Source organism: Vespa mandarinia, chromosome 21, assembly GCF_050613455.1.
Source record: "Vespa mandarinia isolate Hongniang chromosome 21, ASM5061345v1, whole genome shotgun sequence".
In the NCBI taxonomy this organism is placed as follows: Eukaryota; Metazoa; Arthropoda; class Insecta; order Hymenoptera; family Vespidae; genus Vespa; species Vespa mandarinia.
The window spans coordinates 3,746,629-3,772,500 of NC_140830.1; the positions used below are offsets into that span (position 1 = coordinate 3,746,629).

At 35.6% G+C, this 25,872-nt stretch overlaps 4 protein-coding genes across 8 annotated transcripts in view; 2 read left to right on the top strand and 2 right to left on the bottom strand.

Moving 5' to 3' along the window:
* Positions 1 to 1,152: 1,152 nt before the first annotated feature.
* On the top strand, positions 1,153 to 2,626 carry LOC118443930 (uncharacterized). 3 transcript variants are annotated; one of them, XM_035871651.2, is made up of 6 exons: positions 1,167 to 1,404; positions 1,509 to 1,652; positions 1,738 to 1,866; positions 2,044 to 2,187; positions 2,264 to 2,377; positions 2,491 to 2,591. In XM_035871651.2, the coding sequence occupies exons 1-6, from the start codon at positions 1,320 to 1,322 to the stop codon at positions 2,556 to 2,558; spliced, it is 684 nt and encodes a 227-aa protein (XP_035727544.2). In that variant the 5' UTR covers positions 1,167 to 1,319; the 3' UTR covers positions 2,559 to 2,591. The 3 variants fall into 3 exon arrangements, with proteins under 3 accessions (XP_085519468.1, XP_035727544.2, XP_035727543.2); XM_035871650.2 differs by having other exon boundaries at positions 1,168 to 1,404; positions 2,264 to 2,383; positions 2,491 to 2,625; XM_085663342.1 differs by lacking the exon at positions 1,738 to 1,866 and having other exon boundaries at positions 1,153 to 1,404; positions 2,264 to 2,383; positions 2,491 to 2,626.
* Positions 2,627 to 2,726: 100 nt separating this feature from the next.
* mRpL51 (mitochondrial ribosomal protein L51) lies at positions 2,727 to 3,681 on the top strand. Its single transcript, XM_035871656.2, has 2 exons — positions 2,727 to 2,879; positions 3,136 to 3,681. Exon 2 carries the CDS (start codon positions 3,138 to 3,140, stop codon positions 3,627 to 3,629), a length of 492 nt encoding a protein of 163 aa, XP_035727549.1. The 5' UTR covers positions 2,727 to 2,879; positions 3,136 to 3,137; the 3' UTR covers positions 3,630 to 3,681.
* Positions 3,682 to 3,753: 72 nt separating this feature from the next.
* LOC118443893 (dipeptidyl peptidase 9) lies at positions 3,754 to 8,765 on the bottom strand. Of its 3 annotated transcripts, none has more exons than XM_035871518.2 (11): positions 8,295 to 8,765; positions 7,888 to 8,144; positions 7,670 to 7,804; positions 7,429 to 7,591; positions 7,111 to 7,352; positions 6,720 to 7,031; positions 6,240 to 6,514; positions 5,826 to 6,154; positions 5,486 to 5,737; positions 5,135 to 5,407; positions 3,754 to 5,065 (listed from the first exon to the last, which is right to left on the bottom strand). In XM_035871518.2, exons 2-11 carry the CDS (start codon positions 8,058 to 8,060, stop codon positions 4,718 to 4,720), a joined length of 2,502 nt encoding a protein of 833 aa, XP_035727411.1. In that variant the 5' UTR covers positions 8,061 to 8,144; positions 8,295 to 8,765; the 3' UTR covers positions 3,754 to 4,717. The 3 variants fall into 3 exon arrangements, with proteins under 3 accessions (XP_035727411.1, XP_035727408.1, XP_035727409.1); XM_035871515.2 differs by having other exon boundaries at positions 8,249 to 8,765; XM_035871516.2 differs by having other exon boundaries at positions 8,241 to 8,765.
* Positions 8,766 to 13,648: 4,883 nt separating this feature from the next.
* Positions 13,649 to 25,872, bottom strand: part of msi (RNA-binding protein musashi) — a 95,222-nt gene continuing 82,998 nt past the window's right edge. Inside the window, exon 6 of the transcript XR_014983449.1 lies at positions 13,649 to 13,750. The gene's annotated coding sequence lies outside the window, so the exon portion shown is untranslated. The remainder of the gene's footprint in view (positions 13,751 to 25,872) is intronic.

Sequence of the window (25,872 nt, forward strand, 5' to 3'; positions counted from 1 at the left end):
TCCCACTCTCTCGCGTTGCCTTCTGACTTTCCCTCTCTATCTTTCTTCCTTTCTCTCGCTCCCTCTTTCACTATTTACTTCGCATCAGCATTTGTGATTCTTATACAAGGTGTCCCATTCGACCCAAACGAAGATTCACTTTATATTAACTGGCAAAAATGTTTAGAAACGTTTATCTTTTCTTTTCTTTCTTTTTTTCTATCCTTTTTTTCCTTTTTTTTCGAAACCTCACTTCAACCTTTTTATATCATCTACATAGTTTTATCCCATATACGTCGATATGGAAAATACTTTTAAAGCTTTTTTATTTACGCTAACGTCGGTGCGTTACGGATGGATACGGATTATTTTAAACGGGCCGTTACAAGATTATCCCTGCGCATACGTGAGAATTGATAAATTTTCTCTTTCGAAGCTTTTACCTAGGTCGGATCCACTCTCCTCTCCCCGTCGCCGCCATTATTCCTATTACGTTCGAGTGAAATCAAAAATGAAGGAGATCAAATATTAATGTTATCTAAATTTTATATATACCTACGTTCCTATGCGACCTTCTACGTCGATTACAATCGACGTAAGTCGTGAAGCATGTCATCCACGTTTATTGTCCATCAATTCTTCTTAAATCGATCTCGCGATACGTCGGAATGAGATTTATTAAGAAAAAAGAAGAAATTATCGTCAGTATTATCACTGATAAAGACCTCGCGCGCGTTCTTATCCTTCTCCGTTTCTTCATTTCCGTCTGATTCAAAAGTTTTCTGGATGGTGACAGCCAACGTTGAATAGATAAAAGCTCGTATTTCCTATGCTCACTGATTTCAAACAATTTCCAAGTTTCGTCGTTCCACATAGGAGAAACTTTGTATGTCTCATATCTGTGCTATTTATGATGACCTTTATACGTACATAAATTATAATTTTACCGACAATAAAAAACTGCTAACGTACGAAAGGCTTCATTTTCGATCAAGATGCATTTATCCGAGAGCTTATTAGCGAGCCTCGATCGAAATATTGGTTGAATCTTTCCCAATTGCACATTAACATAGAAGAAAGAATGTTCGTTAGAAATATATATGTGCATATATATATATATATATATATATATATATATATATACATATAGCAAAGGAGATAGATAAAGAGATAAGCATTATCATGGAAAGGTGTGCAGGCATTGGAGTCAATTTAACGTTTGTATCTTCGTCATTCGGTCGAAGAAGCCGAACACGATGCTCTGATTGTTTCGCGATTGAGATATCAAATTATTTTAGATAAAGATTTTGTTCAAGTTATTTTATATCCTTAGAGCTTGTATGATGATAACGATTATGCGACGACACGTTGTTGTTTTCCTTTGTCTCGTCATCATTGTTGAATTTCTTTCATGTTCAGCGGAAGGTAAGTGCTCCGTTAAGTGTATTCTCGGTGATTAATTGCATTAACATTTTGCATTTGCATCTTCAAATGTTTCCTATCAACTTAATCATTATTTTTTATCGTAGACAAACGAATTGGAATAGTATTGTTCGGGGATCCATGCGAGAGGGACTTCAATTGCATCAAGAATGCATATTGCCGTAGTCAACGCATCTGTCAGTGCGAGCAATATTACTCACCCAATCCTGAGAAGACAGTTTGTCTAGCCAGTAAGAGATTCTTTCAGTACGAATTAATTAGATACGATGATTAAAAGGATCCAACGAAAAAGGTACGTTTCTTTCGTCTTTTCAGCAGCCGGATTAAGTTGCAACGATGACTCTACTTGCGCTACAATGTCCAATGCAGTTTGTCGTCAAAATGTATGCAGTTGCAAAGACGCGTTTACCCTGGATATAAACAATTCGTCTAATTGTATAAGTAGTAAGCTAATACGCTCGCGTTTTTATCGCTATCAATCGACGGAAAGTTTTGAAAAAATAGGAAAAAAGATTAAAGAACTCAATCGATACGTTTGAACGTAACTCGATCGTCTTAAGATTTTTTACTCCGTCGATCGATACATTATGATTACTCTTACATTCTTTTTTCTCTTTTTAGGACCATCGAAAGAAGGGGATGCTTGTCAGAGAAGGGACGACTGCGAGGAAGCTATGGAACGGGCAATATGCATCGATAATAAATGTCGTTGCATCACTGGCCTTCGTTTCGTCAACGAAACTGGCAAATGCATTCAGGCTCGTGGTAATCCCTTCATCTCCATAATAAGGATAAATAACTCGTTAAAAATATGATAATAATGATAATCGTCTTTTTTAAGGCCGATATAATACATGTACCAAGGATTACGAGTGTTTCCTCGACGATGGTACGCCGAATGTTTTGCAATGTAAAAATGACGAATGCGTTTGCAGAGATAACGATCCTCGGTGCAGTAAAGGTTAATGGGGAATTGGTTTAGCCCCTATTAATTATTCTTATGCGTTAGTATTTTACTACTTTTTTTCCTTATTTTTGTTCTTTTTTTTTTCTTCTTCTTTCCTTTAGGCTCGTCCGTTGCAGCGACAACGATAGGGCTAATCGTATCGACGATAATCGTAACACGGATAGCGTAATTAACATAAAAATGCATTGTTACGACTTTAGTAAAATAGAAAAACAATACAAAAGTTTTGTATATGAAAATACAATTTTTGTTCTTTCTCTTTCTCCTCTTTCAAATAAAACCAACTATTGCGCCAAAGAAATATTACATTTCTTTTTCGAATTTTTCTTTTTTAAAGTTGGTTGCCATTGTAGCACTAGCGCACTCTGTATTCAAATCGTAACAACGTGGTAAAAGATGATGGACGGTGTTATAATTATATAGATCATTACGAGACGATAATACGATAAAAAAGAAAAAGGAAAATAGATCTAAGCATCAAGAGAAAAAGGTATGTGCTTGTAAATATAAAATGTGTTCGTTGGATTGCAACTTTTAAAAATGCATTACACTCATGAAGTCGAATCGTATGATTCGAATGAAGTGAGGTTAAGTCGAGAATGTTTGATGAAAAGACATCGGAAAGACTTTTTTAAATGCTAGCTAGTAGTGTATCCAATTATACGCACGATAGTATCTCCGATCGGCATTATTATGAAACATATTTTACATGGAAAATTTGAAAAAATGTTTCATCTTTTTTCCAGCAATGTCGTTCATCGTAAATACAATACGCACTACTATACGTACTTGGAGCCCGCTAGTGACTACGGTACGGTATCGTTATCATGCAGACAAAATTGCTAGAGGTCCGTTGATACGAAGATACGGTTACGAAGATCCGATAGATATGAAGGGATTATTGCCTCATACCGGAGGAACGAACAGACTTCCAATGCCGATCTATCGTCCGGTGAACGCTTGGCAAGAGAAGAGAGCATTATTTGGACAAAATGATTACATCGATATTCTAGGATCTGAACATTTGCACCCTACAAGAATACTTTACAAGGTACCATCTTGGTTAAGAGGAGTTAAAGGAAACGAATATAAAATATTATTGAGAAAGAGGAAGATGTGGAAATCTGGTATCTTCCCTATCGCAAGACCGACCAAATGGAAAGAAATGCAAAAGAGGATAAGATATCTATATAAGAAATTAAACAGGAAGACTAAAACTGGATTCTCTAAAAACCAATAAGAAATTAATGATATAATTTGTTATATCAAATAAAAAGATAAATGAATTTCAATTGAAGAAGTCACTTATATCTGCTGAAATAACATTATTTTTCGTGTGCCATCATCGAACATCGTACAAAGTATAAAATAGCGAATCTTATTTATTTGACAAATGATTATCCATCGGATATACGATAATTTCACAATGATCAAGATCGCAAATAGTGTTATCGTTAAAATACTTTTCATAATTATTTACTGTAAAAAGATTTGACAGCTTCACACGTATATACATAATCAAGCAGAAAATTATATAACAACCGAAAGAAAACATATATATATATATATATATATATATATATATATATGTGTGTGTGTATATATATATGTATATATATACGTATATATATACATACACACGCACGCACGCACGCACACGCATATATATGTATCGAGCAGAAATATCTTCTAAGTACAATTAGGGTAAAAGCCCTACAAAAATCTTATGCAGATCTACGTTTGATTATACGCACGTATTTATATGTGTGTATATATATATATGTATATATATGTACAAAATAATTGCGAGTATTGTCGATTTTCTTAAAAAATATCTAGGATCATTAATACATTTGTAGATGGTGGTAAGCCTTCGTAATAAACGTATGACTGTGTACGTTTATATACGTGTATATAACATATTCCGCGATGGTTCCATAACAAAGTAATAACATTGTTGATTTAATGTCGCGTTTCAGACAGTGGATTATTTTCATTCAATATGTTTGTGGAATATTCGACAGGTATCTTTAATAACAATACGTACGTTTCAAACATACATATCGTCTAGACTTTATTGCAAATTCTCATAGTAAAAATGTAATACTGCTTGAACATAGCTCGATACTTGACGCTGACATAGAGATTAAAATCGAATACCTGTCTATACCATCGCGAAGATATAGAAATAGCGACAGATCAGATTAATTCGGTTAGAGTTCTATATACATAAAATAATGGCAGTTACTTAAATTTTTAAAAAAGGTCGTTCTTGTAACGAGCAATCGGTGTGTAAAATTTACCTAACAGTGTCTAATTTAAACAGGTTCATAAATGATTTTGTAGAAACGATAGCAACGTAGTTTCGTAATGTTTACTAGCATCTAAATTTCGAAGGCTGTGCCTTTCGTTCGGATAAATTTGCAATTGATACGGCTTGCCAGTTTTTACAAGAGCATTAATCAACTGACTGGTATGGAAAAAGTGAACATTTTCATCGATAAGTCCATGAATGATAAGAAGTCTGTTCTCCTCGTCTGGGAATTTGCTAACGTATGTTAAAACCGAACCAGTCATATAACCGTGCGGATTATTTTGAGGAAGGTCCATGTAACGCTCGGTGTAACCGGTATCGTAAAAGTTCCAGGATGTAACCGGTGCCCCGGCTATCGCCAACTATTAACATTACAAAATTATTTTACAATAATCTCTCATCTAATTTACAATTTACAAGGGAGAACGTACTTTAAATACATCAGGATATTGTATCAAACCCATTAGACTTAGATATCCGCCATAAGACCAACCGTGAAGAGCGACACGATTTAAATCTATGTATCCCGTTGTCTCGGCCAGCCATCTTAAAACTTCGACCTGATCGTTTAATTCGACGGTTCCCATGCGACGTTGCAAATGACTCTCAAATACCAATCCTCTATGCTGCGAGCCACGAGAATCGATTAAAACAACGCAATAGCCTTGCGCAGCCAGCATATGCATTCTTAAATGTCTCATACCCTATTGAATAATTAATCCTTTATATAATCGTAAAGGTATTAGTTTCGACCGAATACGGGAGAAACATATCGTACTCACTTTAAACGTATTGGATACCAATTGTACTTCCGGACCACCGTAAACGTTTAATATCGTGGGATACTTGATTCCTGCTTGAAAATTATGAGGTTTAAAAATCATCGAGTAAATTGTATCTCCTGACATTATCTTATAGGTATAAATCTCTGGTGCAAATAAATCTAATTCGGGAGAAGATGGTTCCAACAGGTAACCAACCGGAGTAAGCGTTATACTCTCTACCGTCCAATCGGTTTGAGATATCCTAAATACCTAAAAACACATTTATACGTAACATTCGACGTAATAAATTAACAGATATCTTAATTAATTCATAGATTTTTCATATAATCTCAAGTACTTGGCATATAGGAAATGTTTTGATGGAGCTGTAGACGGTAACTAGCATAGTGCATTCCTTATTGAAATATATATTATTATAACTATATCCGGGCCTCGTTAAGAGTCTTATTTCCAGTGGCCGACGAAGGGAGACCGCATAAACGTGTTGTTCCAACGGACCCTCTCTCAAACCACAAAAATATACGATAGAATTGCTGTCGTCCACCCACAATTTTTTACCCAATACTTCCCAATCGCCTTGCGTCAATGCTATTTTCGATGTAACGCGTGGCTGTAAAAAGATACTATCCATTCGATCCAATGATTCTTCTACACCATTGCTTAAACCTAAAGGAACGTCAGATAAATGAGATTTCAATCGTTCAAGTAAAAAATTATTATTAAAAGTCGAAGAAGGAATATTTTTCTATACCAGTTATGCTGGATGTTATAAGATACAAGTGTCGAAATTCCGACTCCTCACTGCCCCAAAGAAATTTTACTTCCGTTGGTTCGTCCGAGGGCAAAAAGTAAAGCAAATCGTTAACGTTCACCCAAACGGTACTCTGCTCGGAATATAAAACCTGAACGCTCGCAGAGGAAGATTTGGTATTGTATACGCTCGTAGGAGGCTCAGAAAAATTGTCGACCGATAATAGAACCAGTTCGAGCTTTTGTTGTTTCCTATCTAATAACTGCACCCAAACGCTGTTATTTAGAGAAAGAAGAAGAAGAAAGAAAAAAAAAAAAAAAGAAAAAAGAAGGACATTAACGACAAAGGATGTTGTTAATAATTTTTTTTTCTTTTATATATATATATATATATATATATTTTTTTTTTTTTTCTTTTATATATATATATATATATATATATATATATATGCGAGCGCGTTTAGGACGAGGTCTTGCTTACTAATGAGCGTCCGGCGTCCAACCAACTCTAACCATATATTCCATCCAAGGAAACATAATCTGTAGCGGATACTGAAGTTCTAATATTTCAACGTCAACTATCTGCAAAGTTTCCGTTAATCGGAATTGCACCATTTTCAAATTACTCCTAGCGTTTGACGTGCCAGCTCTCGGAAATCTAAATTCATCTATTTCCTCGGAATTGGTCGTTGAGGGAAAACAAAAGATTTTCACGTCGCTTTCGTCGACCTCTTCGTACACTATTCTATAAATGCCATCGTTAGATTTTGGTTGCCACCAAAAACCTATATACCTATAGGAATGGATCGTCAGTTAGAGGGTAAATTAAAATTAAGGCATAATACGGTAATAAAGTGATCAAAGTTATAAACCTAGTAAATTCTTCTTGCATGACATAAGAAGGGGTACCGGCAGTAAGAGGATCATCGGTTAAACTTCTGCCCCCTTTTCTGGCATGAGTCAATCTCACGGATGATCCTGTAACGCTATGAGACAAATATAAGTCACCGGAACAAGTATAAGCGACCAATGCATTGTTCCACGGGCAAATTTGAGGACACAGTTTAGCACCAGAAGCCGATATTCTAATCTCTGATGGAAACAAAGGTCCAGGCTAAAAGTCAAAGAGAAAATAGATGAGTATTATTTCCTTAAAGAGATAAATCCACGAATGATCTCAGGTTAATTACCATAAAGCCTGTGTCTATACATTGATATAAACTACTTGCAGCTGGAAAAACTAACTTGCCACTTTCCGCATGAATTTCATAACTGGTTATACCCCAAGTAGCTAGCCTCTTCCTTTCCCATAACAGCTGCTCCTCCCTCGACAATCTATTTGTACTGGATACGCTGAAGCCATATAGAAGCAAGAAATAAGAATCGACAAGATTATAAGAAAGAATGAAAGATTCTTATCGAACGTCTTACCTCTGAAAATTTGCTTCTATAACTGGTTGCCAATGAAGTCGATACCCATTGGCATGATCGGAGTGTGCAATATCGACATATAAAAGTGTAGTTTCCCAACCATTGTTCGGAGTACTGAGAAAATATATTCTGGTGCTAAAACGTGAAGTGAGTTTTTAAATACACAAAAAAATTTGATTATTCGATAAAAAAGATTCGGTCAAAAGCAAGAGATTTACCGTCCATCGGGTAAAGATCGAAACGTTATGGATCCAGGCACTGATCCCGCCGATACACCTGACAATCTTCTTCTCAAATCGCTAACTACACCACGTAATTCTGGCCAAGTTTTTTTCGCGGTGGCATCATCGGAGGATCCTATCCGGTCTACGCCTTCGTTACAGGCATCCATATTTTTTGCTATAATTGCACGCTTCTCCTATCTCCTAAGTCACGCGTACGAGATGCGACATCGTGAAACGCTCATGACGATCACCTGTAACGATTCGCGACGTCACTCTAAGATTTATCTCTTTTTCTCTCTTTCTCTATATATACATGTATACATATGTGTACACACACACACACACACCCACACACCTTCCTCCCTTTTCCTCTCAAAGACGTTTCTTATCGCTCCACGCACCTTCCTACGAGAACGATAATTTTTAGGTTATTTCCACCGCCGTCCATTCACTTTCACCTTCCTCTTCCTCCTCCTCCTCCTCTTTGTCTACACTCTCGAGATCTCCCTTCTCTCACGAAAGCACGATATCTCAATTTCTCGCGATTTGCGAATGCGCGTGTTTTATTACCGCCAAAAATCTTTTCTCGCTCCGTTAAAACGGCACAGTATGACAACTTGGTTTTTTTTTATTAGCTCCCGCTACTCTCTCCACAATCCTTCGCTCTCCGACGATCGACGACGACGACGACGACGGCGACGACGACGCGACAACACAACCGAGATAGCTCGTTTCGTCTCGTGAATGCCGGCGTGCGAGCCAGATGGGAATTTCTTTGTGATACCTGACGTGAAAGCGACCGAATCACAGAGGAAGGGAGAGACCAAACGGGAGTAGGGAAAAGAAAAGATCTTTCTTTCCTCTTCGCGGACAACGCCGGCTTTTACTTATTTTTTTTTTTTTCTTTTTTCTTTAAACGAGCATCCAAATAGTTCCGCCATCTTTTTTTCGCGACCAATCGCCTCGTGGAAAAAAAATGTCGACATCCTCCGTCAATCGCTCGACCAATCAACGCAACGGAACAGAAAACTTTTTAAACAACGAATTGATTTATTTCGTTCGCTTTAACCAATGAGATTGAAAGATCTTTTCGAGTATTTAAATGTTAGGTGCATGTGCGTAAAATAATAATATTTAATACTTTTATGTCTTAGCGCCATCTTTTGCAACGTTCCTGATCATATGAAATTTTTAATCTGGTACACGACCAATGGTAGTTAAACGTACACGCAGTTCTCTATACGAAAATCCCGGTAAGAGCGAAACTGATATCGAAACTTTCTAATGCGCTATATCAATTAGTTTTGCATGATAAAAGAACGACGAGCGAGAACGTTATCCTTGATGACGCGTTAACAAATATCAAATTGTGACACGCGTACAATTTTAAAGATCTTTCTTGCATCATCACCGATCTTGTCTACGTTGAGATATTATAAAAGCATCGACCAATCACGTGCGAGACAGAGAGAATAAATAATCGGGGGTATTACGAATGAAAAAGTCAATTTCCTATCTGACGAAAAATATTGAGAAAAAAAAAAAGGGAAAAACGTGGATCGTTGTTTTGTTAATCGTGAACGACGCGTAATTTCACGTTTCAACGAGAGATAAAGACACGCATAATAGTCTCATTATTCTTTCATCTTATCATCGATTGTATAATCTCAACGTTTATGCCGCAATGACGAACGACAAGGAACAGGCCAAATGTAATTCGCAGTTTCAGCGTCATTACCGCTGGAACTTTTTCAAGAACATTAAATTATCTAACAGAAATTCGTGGGAGGTGAGTAAAATTTCCTTCCGGATAGCTCCCAAAGTTTTAATTTTGCTCAAAAATTACGATTTATCTCGTTGTACGGTGAAAAAATGATTGGGAAGTCAAAAAATAAGAAAACTGCGTTGAGACTATGGAATCGCGACGGTATATTTCATAGGATTCTCGTCGATAAAATCCTTCAAGTGCCAGGAAATTCGATATATTAATTGGAGAAAAGCCTCGGCCATGGAATTCGCGCGCGGTTCAATCGAGATAAAAGCATCATTTCGAATGCGACGAGAGCGCTGCCCGAGAGACGTAGCTTGGATAGTAATGGTTGAGGTGATGCTGATGCTGCTGCTGCTGCTGCTGCTGTTGGCGGCGACGGTGGCGGCGGCGGTGATAGAGGATACGGAGGGAGGAGGTGACGGTCGAAACGATATTCCAGCGTGAGTTTATTTTTAAAACATCGTCGAGCCGACGGCAGAGCCGGACATGTTTAGGGCAAAGACACGAAGAACGTACCCGGAGAGAAAAAAGGGAGAGAGAAAGATAAAGAGGGATACATGACTGCCTGTTTCTTTCGTTTTTCTTTTTTCCCTTTCTCTTTTCTTCGTGAACGAAGAAGAAGAGCTCGTCCGTTTTAGCGGAGTAGAGGAGATGTCGCGTGTCTCGTATGTACTATCTCGATAGTCTACACGTAGCTGCAATTTTCTATCCACTCTCTCTCTCTCCTTTACGAGGGCAGTATATTTCCTTGAGATATAAGGAAACGTCTTGGTACCGAGAATTCTTTGGGGAATTCTTTTTTCTTTTTTCTTCGATACGACTTCTTCCTCCTCCTCCTCCTACTTCTCTTCTTCTTCTTCTTTTACCGGAAACCGGGTCTCGCCGTCGTCCCTCGTAAAACGATCGCTTTTCTACGGGAAATGTTTTTCAATGTCTCGGACGAGACACTTTTATCGAGGAAATCGGAATTATAAAAATGAATAATAGTAAAGTTAGTGCTCGTTAAATCGATATTTTCTCATTGTATCTTCTTAATACGGCTCGATGGAAAGAAAGGAGGGAAGAGAGAAATTCGATGTCTCTCGTTTCTTACCTTTATTAAGTTTTGCATTGGGCTGTACGAGGAAGAAAGGAAGAAACCCGTAGAAAAAGAAGCGGGCATTTAGGCGAGCCCTCCAGCATCAAAGATTTAAGCTCTGCGACTCTTTGCCCTGCCGTTCGTGTTCGTTCGTTCGCTCGTTCGCTCGTTCGTTCGTTCGCTCGCTCGCTCGTTCGTTATTCTTCCTCCCTTTCTTTTCAACGTTTGTCAAGAGACCTACCCCTCTCTCTCTCTCTCTCGAGCCATCTTCTCTTTCCCCCGATCCTACACTCAAGGGGGTGGAGTATTAAACAAGAGTATGGAACGAGTTACAGAAAACGTGCATTTACTTGGGAAATGAGAAAATGGATTAGAAATACGCGTTCGGTGGGAAATTATCTGCGATACGATTTTCGTGCCTCATTTTTTCTAACGCTCAAGAGAACGATGGTTTATTACTCAAAACGATCCAGAAGTTTTTATACGCGAAAGATCGAAAGAAAAGTCAAAGATACTCTATATGTTCTAGATACGAGTATACCTTTTAGTTAGTTGGCATGCAAGACCAGCAAACGACATACTTTACTCGGCTTCAACTTTCTCCCTTTTTCTTTTCTCTTCCATGCTCAAGCCAACGACGGTCTTGTCCGAGTCGCTACATAATGCAGTCGGCTATATTGAATATCACGTCGTAGTAAAGTGATAACGAAATCCTCGAAAAGCCCCTCGAGCCGACGTACGCGGAATATTACAGAGCAAAATCGAGAGTGTCCGCGATGAAAAAGGGAGAAGAAAGAAAAGAAAAACTTTCGTGACTACGTGTATTTTTTTTCTCGAAAGGAAATACTATGAAAGTCTACAAATGTTTGCATTTTTATAATGATAAAACAAAGTTATCTCTCGACGAAAGTATCAATACGTTGGAAGCAAAAAAATTACTCAAAAAAATCTCTTCCAAGCTCGTTCAACTAGACATATCTTTTTAAAATTCGTCCAATTAACCGCGATATCGCAATTATCGCGTTATCCCCGCGCAAAAAAGGAATAAATAAACGAGCCATCGGAACTCGCTCCCTTTTCTCTCGCGTTTTCACGAGATGAAGAAAGGAAGGAAATAGAGTAGGAGGACGCTCGTGTCAGGGCAGGGGTGTGTCCGCGAGAAGATTTGCGTTAAACGCCCTCTCGCACCCTCCTTTCTACCAGGAAAGTGCGTGTGTATGGAACGAAAATATGCCACGATCGAACAAAATCCTGAGCTTTTAACATACAATATATATACATATATATATATATATATATATATATATATATATATATATATATATATATTCGACAAACAATAATATCCATAGTTTAGCGCTAAAATATGATCTCTAGGTATTAAAAAAGCGACCACGGATAGCGTAGTGCAATCGATTTCGTAGAAAATAAAAAGGCTCGACATACGAAAGAATTTATCTAGGATTGTCCGACCGTTCTCCCCTTTCTCTATCTCCTTTTCCTCGTCGACGATAGAAAGGCTATAAGAGAAAAGCCGCACACACACACACGGTCTATATTCCCTGAAGCAGCCTTTTCTCAGGTCGAGCTGCTATTTAGCAGACAGGAGCGTAGGTAACGTGTATACCCCAGGGGGTTTCAATATCGATCTGCTTTCTCCTCCCTTCTATATATATATATATATATGTATATATATATATACACACGCCCTCCTTCCCCTCATCCTCCACCATCCAGAGCCGTTCCTTCGCCCTCCTCTGGGTCAACGACAGGCATTTCCAAGCCTGTAAATCTGCCTGGATGACCTTCGAGGACACGAGTCTTCTCGTGTCAAGGTATTAAACTCGCTTCGAACGAAACGCACCGAATGTGCACGAGAGAGAGAGAGAGAGAGAGAGAGAGAGAGAGAGAGAGAGAGAGAGAGAGAGAGAGAGAGAGAGAGAGAGAGAGAGAGAGAGAGAGAGAGAGAGAGAGAGAGAGAGAACATGCGACCGATATTAAGGGGATAACGTCACGACCTTCTTCCCTACCTTTTCCCTTATTCTCAATACTCGAGTCGTGATATATATCGTAGCAGAACGACCGAAAGAGAGAGAAAGAGAGAGAGAGAGAGAGAGAGAGAGAGAGAGAGAGAGAGAGAGAGAGAGAGAGAGAGAGAACGATTTATTTCACCTAATAGGATAACGCAACTTTTAGTAGTCGATAATTATCCTGTTCCTTACGTGACCGAAAACTATTATTATATATCTAGTAACACGAACAACATGTTATTTAACCTTTTATTCAATTTGGAGAAGTTCGAATATTATTACTCGATAAATGCGTTTGTCCGGATTCCATTTATCTTATTTGTATTTTATTTCCCTGCTCAAGATTTAGGAATTGAAAAATATAATCAGGATAATCTGGTGAAATCGTCGTAACACGTTGCTTAGCTTCGATCGATATAATATACTATATTACTTACTTGATTCGTCGTTCCATCGGCGAGATACCCTGTATACATATATCCTTTGGTCGTGCGAGAAAAACGGGGTCATGGGGTTATTATACGGAAGCCTTCGCCTTATTAGACCCCTATTTCCATTATAAATTACTTTTACGTAATGATAAAAGTGATAGGCAACACACAGCGATGGGATTGAAAGTCAGTACTGATGACAATAACAATAACAATAACAATAACAACAACAATAATAATAATAATAATAATAATAATAATAATAATAATAATAATAATAGTAATAATAATAGTAATAGTAATAATAATAATAGTAATAATAGCAATAATGATAATAATAATAATAGTAAATGATAATCACAGTAGAACAAAAAGTATAGCGATGTCATTGGTATAATAATGAATTAATCAATATTTCGATTCGTAAGTAATCAAAGCATGCTTTCGATCTCTTTTTTGGTCCTCCCTCTTCTTCTCATTTTCAAGATGACTTCCCTCTGGTAAGAAACGTCGAAAATGTATTCCTCGTCCGATCGCACTGGAACGACTGAGTGAGAAAACATTTAATCAACTAAGTCTAAAACGCATCTATCTTATTTCAAATGTCTACATAGATATATATATCTTTTCCCTATCGACGATCGTATTCCGTAATAATACAATAACTTTCTTATTACCTTTTTAATTTCGAGCACACGTTTCGAAGCTTACCCCGCTCGCACGCATACGCATACACTTACATAAATAATACATATCTATATCGTATATACGTATATGTGTATATGTATCCTATGTACACCCTTTGTACTCGGATAAACATATAAAAGCACTTAACTTGAGTCACTTTTCCTAACGCTTTATTCCTGCTGCTTCTCCTGTCGCACTGGTGCTGTTATTGCTGTTTAATACACATACGTCATCCTCTTACGTTCATATACGTAAAATATATTTATGTATGTGCGCGTTGTTATGTCTCGCAAAATAATAAATGCAGCTTGCTTCTTCGATCTCATTTTGCCTGTTTTAAAAGTGCTGTACGCTTTGCTATACATATTAATGTTTAAAGTTTGCTTTATCGAACGCTCTTTATCGTACCCATCAAAGATCTTTTTATTTTTTCTTCTTAACGTCTTCTTATCAATAAAAAAATGTTTCTCTTACGACAACAAGACGAGCATAAGAATTTCTGAAACGTGAGAAAAGCGTACGTGGAAGACCTTCTTCTTGAACTTTTGAATTAAGACCTCGTTTCTTAATCTTTACAGATATCTTATACATATACATATATGTCGTATAATATTATGTTTAAATTGCTAGTTCATTTATACAAGGTGTCTCATTAGGTCGAATCACATGAAATCCATCGATTCTTTTCGAGTCAAATGAGACACAGTGTGTATACAGATGAAAACTGTGTATGGTCCTGATCAAACGAATGAATTTCTGGTCCATGCGAAGAATAATCGAGGTTGCTAAGATCCAAAAGGATCGATCGTAACGATTGCAACGTACAAATATTTTCTAACTTACATATATTCATATATTCATCTCGACTTTTTTAACGCGTATGTATTTTTATTATCTTCATAATTATTAGCATTATTATTGCTTAATCGATGTGCTTTCTCTGGTGTTTCCTTTGCCATTTTCCTGGAAAAAAAGAAAAAAAACCATATTCCTTCGAAATTTCGTTGTCGTTGCATTCACCCCTTCTCTCTCTTCTTCTTTCGAGCGTAAAACTCTTTGCAAGTATTTCCCTGCGTGTAAAGGACCACGGCCAAAAGATCCTCTACTATGGAATCATATGTTTTATATGCCTATATAATGGATCAGACGACGTACAATCTCTTTTCTACTTTATTATTTCTTTTTTTCCTAATGTCATCGTAGGCCACATCGTTCTAGATAGATGCTAGATAAATTCGGAAATTCGTTGTCAAAAAGAATGAAAGAATCAACTCTAAAGATCCTTTCTCTACATACAATTTCATTATACACAGATCGATGATCAATTTATATTAATCTCTACGTAAAGACGACATCTAACGTTATTTTACACTAGTGTCGATTCACATACGCATATATAGTTATCTATGTATATCGAGTAAAAGCTACTTGGACTATCGATGGGAAATTTTAGGATGGGTTTTGAACGGTAGGATGATTAGAACGAAAAATATTAAAAATGAACAATATTGTAAAGTGTAAATGAATTTTTAACGTACGTACGTCGTCACAATTATATACATATACATATGCATATACGTATATATATATTTGTTTACAAGCTAAAAATATATGCAAAAATATTCGTCCTTTATTGTCACTCACCTCTCAATTTTCCTAATTACTTTCCGACTTGGTACGAATAAGCGAATAATCTACTTTTCGATCGTCTCATCTATTCATCGTTCTACATATTACTCGAAAGTACATCGAATCTAAATCTCTCAAATATTCATATATCTCGAGAATTTTGTGTAATGAATAAACGATAAGGGAATTTTTGTTTGCATTTTTTTCGGCCAAAGAGGAAAATAATTATTTCGATTCGATACACTTTCAACTGATTGTGATTTCCTCGTTAAAACGCACTTCATTATTACGTGTCTTCATGCTCGGTTAATAATTACTGGTTTCAATGTCGTAGCTTAGCGGGAATGTATGTGTACATATGTATATAAGGGGATATGTATATGTTTGTTTACTCTCTCTTTGTGTAAGTCAAAGGACACAAATATTGGGTAATTATCAGTTACTCCTTCAAATACTGACGTTCTTACGATATTTACAAATATTGACACTCGCGCGTTTACGTTGATAAAAGGAAGGAAAGAAAAAAAGGAGGGGGGAGGGGAAACAAGCAAAAACAAAAAGAAAATTGGTCCAAACTTATTCGCCAACAAATGAATATTATCGCTTCGCAGATTCGATAACTACAATAGATATATTTATTCGCTGAATATTTTCTTCATTTCAAACTCGTTTTCGCGATTAAAATCGTCCTCTGTTCTATGAGAGAGGAAAAAAAAGATGACGGTCCTTTTAAGCTTCTCGATAATGGTCAATATATGGTGGAGAGGAGCAAAAAGAGACATATACCGCAAGCGCTTAGCATGGAATAAGAGTATTTTTAATGTTTTCAACAACAACAGGTACACAGTTAATCAGTTTACCTGCAGTAAATACGTTGGTAATTATTTGTTCTCTTTCTCTTCTTCTTCTTTTCGTTTCTTTCTTTTCTTTTTTTTCTCTCGCTTACAATCCTTTCTCCGTCCTGTCGCTCTCGCATCTCTTTCTCGTTTGTCCATTCTCGTTACTACTCGCTAATATGTATTATACATATATATATATATATATATATATATATATATGTGTGTGTGGTGTGTGGATTGTGTTTGTATAATCATATATATATATATATATATATATATATATATATATATATATATAATTATTAATTGTCTTTTCAAATCTTAGCTAATAATCAAAGTATAGCTTTTATCGATAACGCACAGTCGCTACGTATATTTTCTCACTATTTGGTTGTGTCTAACTAGCGTTCTATGATAGCTGTACTTTTTACGGAATTCGGGGTTTTTCTCTACTGGCAACGATCTACCATCAGTCTTAAAAATGGGAAGAAAACAAATTATAAATACAAGATTAGAAATTATAGGCGATTATGTAGCCGACAATCGTCAAGCGCGGGTCGAACGAATTCTAATTCCAAGTCGATCGATTGATACTTCTTGTATCAATAAAATGGAGAAACAATGTGAAATCGTTGCCACTTGGTACATACGTGTTCTCACGGGTTCAAAAGATTTAACTACGTTGTCGATTTATTTCGACGGTACGGAAACAAACGATACATAAATAATATAGTAATGGTAATAATAATAATGCGATACAGGTTTTCAACCCTTTACGTGTGTGAAAATAATCTCGGTAAAAAAGAAAAAGGAATACTTTCCTTTAGGAGTAAACGAAACGAATACTATTCTACGTTATACATACATACATAGTGTTTTTTAAATAGAGAACACGTTCGATATCTCGAACGTCCGAAAAATCGACCCTCGTTCTCTTCAACAAAATCCTTTCGACTTTCTAGACGTTGTCGATATCAAACATTGAAACGAATAATTCATAATAATGATAATACAATACTAACGACAACGTATGGAGAAATACATTCGACGAAAGGAGAAATATTGGAGTACTACTCGCAATAATTACGTTTCGTGTACGGTTAACGATAATCAGCGATTAAAGTATCTTCCTTTTTTTTTTCTTTTCTATTTAAGATAACTTTCTACCTGCTACATATACTAAATTACAAGGAAGTGTGTTCCGGGTTCTGCAATTTTTCGTCGATAGGACTAAATTTCACAATGTCTCTTGATACAAACAACGATTACTTTTTCTTCCTTATCTTATCTAATATCGAATAGTTAATATTCGTACAAACGACGAAATTTTGCGAGAGTGGGATTCTAAGATCTAAATCTAATTTCTAAATCTCTCTAGAGAAATAAGTCGATATCGACGATCAAAACCGTGACGTATTTTCTTCTCTAAATGATTTTCTAATTGTTAACTTGCTGTCCAGACACGTATAGCGTCATCATACGCATGTGTGAGTAAAATTTGAAAAAAGAATACAAACAAATTTATACATTATATCATTATATACGGGAAAATTGACGATCATTCTCGCACGGTTTAGATTCGATATCGTATCGTTAATGAAATTTCATCGATTAACTCTTGTAATTACTCTCACCGAGAGTATCTTCGTCCGGTTAGAATAAGGCTTAGCTCGCTTAAGAGGAAACTATTTACAAAAGAAATATATACTACACGTGTGTCAGTGTGATATATATATATATATATATATATATATATATATATACACCTATATGTATGCATATATATTTAAAAAGAAAGAGATTCTTTTCGAGTTTCGCATTGATATATCGAGCGAAAAGAATCGAAATCGTGGAATCGAGGTAATTCGGCAATCATTTATCATTCTTTAAAGAATAATTTGCTGGATCTTCTTTTTTTCCCTTCTTTATATGTAAAAAAGAAATCACAAGTGTATATTAATTAAAGAACAATGTCGGAAACAAGTTCTTTACTGGTTTTATTTTTATTTTTTTTTCCTTTTTCAATAAGACGAGGAAGATCACTCGGATTAGATTGAAAAAATATATATATATGTGGTGTGCGCGCGCACGCGTGTGTGTGTATGCGTAGTATATATTATAAATATTATAGTATGTCAGTAATGTGTATGTGTATATATATACATATATACCCACACACACACACATAACATACACGTATATTTACATAACTTGACTATGTAATAATGTTTTAGGGTCAACGCGAGTTTCGATTCCCGATTCAAGTATTTTATTTTATTTTATTTTATTTTATTTTATTTTATTTTATTTCATTCTTTTTATTTCCTCTGCTTTCCTAAACGCGACGATCTTGGAAGACTGCGCATTTTTGTTATTTATCTTATTGCCGCTTTTTTCTCCCGCACGAATAATTTTTGATTTTGACACGTAACGCGAGTGACGTCCTCTCTCCCTCCCTCCCTCTTTGTCTCTCTTTCATTCTTCTTTCGTAACTCGAATTTGTCCTAATAATAATCTCTAATAAGAGAACAATACAAATTTTACTTTTCTTTCGATTTGGTCTCTTTTCTTTTTTATTTGTTAAAGTTTGTACGATATGAGAGAATTAGTGAATAAGAAGTTGTAAAAAAGTACACGTCGAGTCGACATTAACTAGCTAGTTTCTTATTGCCTTCGTTCGTTTCATTAAAAAGAGAGAAAGAACAAAAAAATAAAAAGAAAAGAAAAAGAAAAAAATTAGTACTCAGTAAAGTACTAATCGTAGAAAAAGAGAAAGTAGCATCAACGATGATCCTATTGGTTTTCCCATGTTAAAGAATTCATTGCATAATTATATGCAATGCTAATTAATCAACTGTCTCACTTCTGAATACTCGTCGATCAATCTAAATTACTTTAATTGAATTTGAGTCGACAATAATTTTACTACGTAAAGCGTTTTTTTTTCAATTTTGTTTTCAATTTGTTTTTCTTAGAAAAAGGGAAAGAAATGAAACGTGTCAAGGCCACGTTGGTGTGTTCTCTAGTCTCTATATCTCTTTCTCTCTCTCTTTTTTATACTTAGACAGGTAGCAAATTCAACAAAGTTTTCTTTTTTCTTTTCATCTCATTAACAACGATATGTACTATATCACACCAAAACGGAATTGAAATATGTGTATGTGTGTGGTGTGTGTGTATATATATACAAATTTTTAGAGCAAAGGAAGGTAAGAGAGGAGAGACAAAGATACGAGAGATTCTAGAGTGAAGGTTTCTAGAGTCATGTCCATCAATCATTCTTTTTTACAATAAATCGTCAGAGAAATAATAAAAATCTATGAGATTTTATGTCTTGGGAAAAAAATTAATTTGTTACAATCAATGTAATCCTTATAATAAATAAATAAATAAATAAATAAATAAATAAATAAATAAATAAATAATTAAATATTAAACTCTATTAGTTTGTACAAAGTAAATGTATCGATTCGGGCACAATATTTGCAAGCATCGAGATCGAATATCTCATGTCCTAAGATTCTTGTTAAAATATATGATCGAAACCTCATTGCATTATTCATTCGTGAGGAGGAAATACACGAATAAACGATTAAAGTCCAGACGATCATCGTTTTAATCATAACAATGTTCTAATGATCATTGCCACCTTTGGAAAATCTCATAGAACTCCACTTGGTTTTCTCTCGTAAAATCTAAATACACTGACTTACGGTTTCAACGCATTCTTGGCACACTGGCCAACAATAGTAATCGTACATCCATTATAATATATATGCATATTTATACTTGTACATTATACGAATCAATGTACATGGATAAAATATACAAATATAAATATACATATGCGATATATGTGAGTATATTTACACGTATTACATACGTATAAGTATGTACTGGAAGAACAAGACGCCGGTACACGCCAGAGATAAGGCTATCGACCTTCGTAAAAGCGCTATGAAATATGCGCGGGTCCCATGAATTTTGAAAAAATAATATAAGAGAAAGAGAACAATAAATAAAAACAAAAAATAAAAAAAGATAACATTTCTTTCAAAATTTCAAACTGATGGTCAATATTATTTGTACGAACATTTTTACGTACTCGAAATAGAAATAAATTAGTTGAAACACCCTGTATATAATATATGATTAATTCTAATCTTTTGATAAATTCGTAGAAATGATTAAAAAGAATGAATTTAATAGACAACTTTTTAAAGAATTCTCTCAAAGCACCGACTATCGAAAATGATTCGCATAAAAATTGACATCTGAACTTTCGTGTGTCGAATGCGTCGATGAAACGCGTCTATTTTTTTTTTCTCCATAATTCTGTTCCCTCGATATTCGCCGTCGACTGAGGTAATGGTTGTTGTTGGTTGGTTTAATGGATGATGGCAGTAAAGGCATTCACCGTTGCCGAGATCAACGATTTTTCTTTTTTTCTTTTTTTTTTTCTTTTTTTTTTTTTTTTTTTTTTTCAAATCACGCATGCGACTACTATAAGTATAGGCTCCACTGTCACATTCATCGTACGTACCATTGTCTCGTATCAACAATAATTGCATCATTTCTCTCTTTTAATATTTTACTTCATTAACGATTTATCATATCCGGGAAAAAAAAAAAAAAAAAAAAAAAAAAAAAAAAACAGATACGAGACAATCGGTTTATATATCGATTAGTTACATAGGCTTTATTACGCATGCATATTGTATACTTGCGTCGTACCACCAACTCGATAAATTGACCTTTTAAACTATCAAGGAAAGTAGCATTTATATTGTTAATATATGCTATTTTATGCTGCTGATGAGGGAACGCTCGGTCTATCAGGGTCGTAACGTCGTATATATTCTAAAAATGGATTAAAAGAATTTTGAAAAGAAAATTTGGTAGTTGCTGATTGTGATATACACATTGATCTGAAATAAAATGTATTTTATAGATACAAAGAAATAGAAATTAAAAAGAGAATTGACACGAGAAACCGATTGAATTTTCATAGAAAAATATTCGTTAAAAAAATGTTCGGAAAATTCAATTTGTTGGAAAACTACACGCGTAGACCACCGATCGACGACCGATCGATCACCCGAGAGTAAGACACATCGCTATTACATTCATTATCAAATAATGCGTGATACATCCGATGCATCATCGTTTCCTCCATGATCGAGAGAAAACGAAAGCAGAGTGCTAGTAAATTAGCCGAACTCCTAAACTGGCTCAAATTCTTGTTAGTTTCAACAAATGATGCTTGCACTAAACACGCTAAATATACGATTATCTAAGTGTACTTCTAAATTTGTCGTCTACAGGAGAGAAATAGAGATAGATAGATAGATAGATAGATAGATAGATAGAAAGATAGATAGATAGATAGAAAGATAGATAGATGTATCTATATTTTATAGTATGAGAGAGAGAGAGAGAGAGAGAGAGAGAGAGAGAGAGAGAGAGAGAGAGAGAGAGAGAGAGAGAGAGAGGTAAACAGAACGAAGTATATACGTAGAGATAAAGAATAAAATGAATTTCTTCTTACCTGATCACGTCGTCCTTTCGCCCCGGTCACTTTGAACAACCCAGAGATCGAAGATCGGCGGATTCTCTAGCGATCGACACACAACTCTCTACTGCCTATAGGATTAATATGCATCTAAATCGTCCTTAGTATTCTTTTGATTTTGTTTTGTTTTCTTTTTTGTTACTTTTATTTCGTTTCGCTCTTACTCGGGAGTAAAAGATGGGTAAAAAGGTTCGGATTAAGGCACACGGGTTATTCCGATACTCACGGAGGAAGATTCGTTTGCACGTAGAGAAGAGATAGATAGATAGATAGATAGAGAGAGAGAGAGAGAGAGAGAGAGAGAGAGAGAGAGAGAGAGAGAGAGAGAGAGAGAGAAACAGGTCTAAACGAGGAATGAAAACTGTTGGAGAAGGAAATAAGATTCGAGTGATAACGCCCGTATTAGGAATTAATAAAGAAATATGACTAAATGAATGACAATACATGGGCGATAATTATTAACCGATCGAACTTTTTTAATCGCGATGTACGAGTTAAAAATTCTTTGATATTTACTTAATATATCACACACGCACACACCGCGAAAAACACACTTTATCTAAAAAGAAAGTATTAAAAATGTGATTTCTTTCAAAAATTCTGCTGATATGTATGTAGTAATAATTAATGATAAGACTAATATTTCAATATATCGTTTAGGATGATCTACTATGAGAACACGCTAATATTAATCTACTCTAATCTTGAACGATCTAATCACACTAATCGTTGAAACTTGAAGGTTTAAGTACCAGACCCAACGCGATTATATATTATATATATAATGAATCAAAGCGTCGATGCAGAGGCAGGTTATCCCTACCAATACGGTCCCGATCTCGACCCTTTCTCTCATCGTCTCTACGTAAGATGCGCACGCATCTCACGTTACTTTCGGGTCCTGCTCCTTCTTACGCGTAACTTAACAATTCTAAAAAAAAATTTTCACGATTATTTCTTGCGTTTCTCTCTATTTTCTTTTTTTTCTTTTTTTTTTCTTTTCTCTTTTTTTTTTTTCTTTTTCTTATTAATTGTTATTTTTCTCTATAAAGGAGATAGAAACGATTAGAAACGGAGGAACGTTTAAATGAATTTTGGTTAACTTATCACGCATTTTATTGTTCCGACAGAGAAAGTTTTGTCCTTTTGCGTGTATTACCATTATTTGATTTTCTTTAATGCGCACGATACCTTCTATTACTACTATCAGACACACGTTCGAGTAAACGCGCAGAAAATTTCCGAAATTTCGGAGAGCTTAGCCGTAATACATTAGAAATCGCATTACGGTATACGTATCTACCTATGTATGTATGTACAACACAGCTGAGATCATTAGTTTGTTATCAAAGGCAAGACAATTCGTTTCCTTCTTCTCCATTTTGTTTCTTTTCTTAATATCCACGAAACTCGCGGTATATCGACTTATTACAATAAATTTCAACGAGGTGGGCTAAAAAGAGATAGACGAGGTAGAAGGGATGAAACGTTCTCCTTCGTTAAAACGAAGATATACTTAAAAAATGTCTCATTAGAAGTACATGTATCACTGCGTTCGCAAGGGAGAAGGAAGATGACGAGAGAGAGAGAGAGAGAGAAAGAGAGAGAGAGAGAGAGAGAGAGAGAGAGAGAGAAAATGGAGTTTCTTTTTCTGGATCAGGATGGGACCTTCTCTAGGTCTATAAGAAATAAAGTGAAAACGATAAGGAAGAAGGAAGAAGGAAGAAGAGGAATGAATAAATATATATCAGTTACGTTTATTTGTACTCTTACTTGCCGGTTAGAATGTGCCAGGGTCAGTCTAGCTAAGATGCATGCGCCGCTACAACAATTCCACTGGCTATCTTAAACCGCTCGATAAGCAAGATAACGAGGGAGGATGATAATAGTAAGGGTTGGAATAATATATATTAAAGGGATATCTAAGTGTATACCAAATATATATATATCTATATGCTAGAAATATATACGCAAAACGCCACTATCTGTTTGGTCGGGTAAAAACCATCGGATATATCTAAAGATAAAAGGAAAACGTTTTAAAATTGGTGAATATTCGGAGTTCTTTCTTTCTTTCTGCTCCACTCGTTAAATTTGAGAAATTAGAGTTCGTCATTTGCTAAGTTGAAATCTACTAGTCTCATTTTCATTAAATTGCCGAATTTTTTCCTTCTCTCAGAGAGGGGGAGGGGGAGAGAGAGAGAGAGAGAGAGAGAGCAAATGAACTCGAGGACAATCCGTGGAATTTTGACCAACCAGAGGGCGGCGTGAAACTAGTGCCCAGCGGGGTTAACGACGGTAATTACGGCTTAATATTAATTAGCCAATTAGCAGAGACCCCGCGGGGCATGCGCCGAGCGCTACTGGCACAAACAGGACCGATGTTGCCTTTTAATAACGAACAACAAAAATGATGATGGCGATGATCACGATGTCGATGATGATGATGAGAATCATGATGATGATTGTAGTAGCGATGAATACGTTGATATACATCGAGGACGACGAGACGATGACGAGGACGTTGATGATTATGACAATAAATACACACAAAGATAAATACTCAGATTAGGAAGAGATTGATGTTGGGAAGAGAAGAAAGATCTAAACAAATAGATAGATAGATAGATAGATAGATAGATAGATAGATAGATAGATAGGCAGAAAGAGAGAGAGAGAGAGAGAGAGAGAGAGAGAGAATATGGTGTATATGTGTGTGTGTGTGAACAGATAATAAAATACACAGGCACCAAAGTAAGTACTAATAATTGCCGAACGGTTAGGCGAGTTACAGGTAATATAATGAGTAATAATAATAATAATATAATAACAATAGTAATGAATTACAAAAAGGGAAAGGCACGGCATTGGATTGTTGTTAAAGAGGGTTTGGGAAATTGCAGGGTGAATCGTCAAAGAATATACAGGGAAGATACACAAAGATGTTAGCTACCAGTTTTAAACGACTACTTTATTGGCAATTTTTCTAAGCATTTATCTAAACTAATTAATACGTTCATGTTCTTTTTTGTTTCCTTCTTTTGTTCGACATTTCATTCGTCGCGTATTACTCTCGCTCCTGCGTTCGATTAATGAACAACGGAATTTATGCGAATGGGATGAACATAGCTGTATGTATGCCTATGTGTGTGTAACATGATTATGTGTAGAGATGCGTGCGTGCAAGTAAAACGTTATCGTTATCAATCACGAACTTTAAATAAACAAAAATGATTTCTAACTTAAAATAAAAGAAAAATCAGATCAAACAGACGCGATCATTTAAACGATGAAAAGAGATTTTCTCGTCAAAACAAAAACAACTGATTGTCGCGAGTGTAAGTACAACAACGTTTACGTTAAATACAACGAATGTTTAATAAGTACATAATTAATAAAGGAATTAAAAAAGAAAAAGAAAAAGAAAATAATAAGTACGAAAAAAACAATAAGTGTCAGTGCCTTAGAACGTAAATCGTAATATGAATAATATAACGTAAACTCGTTATTCCATCGTGAAATACAAAGTTATAGTTGCGAAATCGGAAATTGAGGACTTATTATCAATGAACACCCGGTAGATGACAAGGGATCGAAGGTTCGGGGGTTGAAATCGTTGGTAGTATTATTGGCCAATATTAACCATCACAATTGTAACATCATATTGCTTTCTTATTAACATTGAAAAATATGATTGTACGAAGAGTAGCTTGTTAATGTAGGAGGAGTCTTGTCCGATGATTCTACATTTCAATTGTAACCGTTAATTGTTAATTGAATGAAAAATATTGGCGTGACGGTAGCTTCCCCAAACGATATTAACGATATATAGCATCACACCACACCATCGATCGTCTTTCTCTCGTGGTTTAACACACGCACACGACACGCACACGCACACGCACACGTACAAAGGGGTGGCTGGGGGATGGTACATCACCC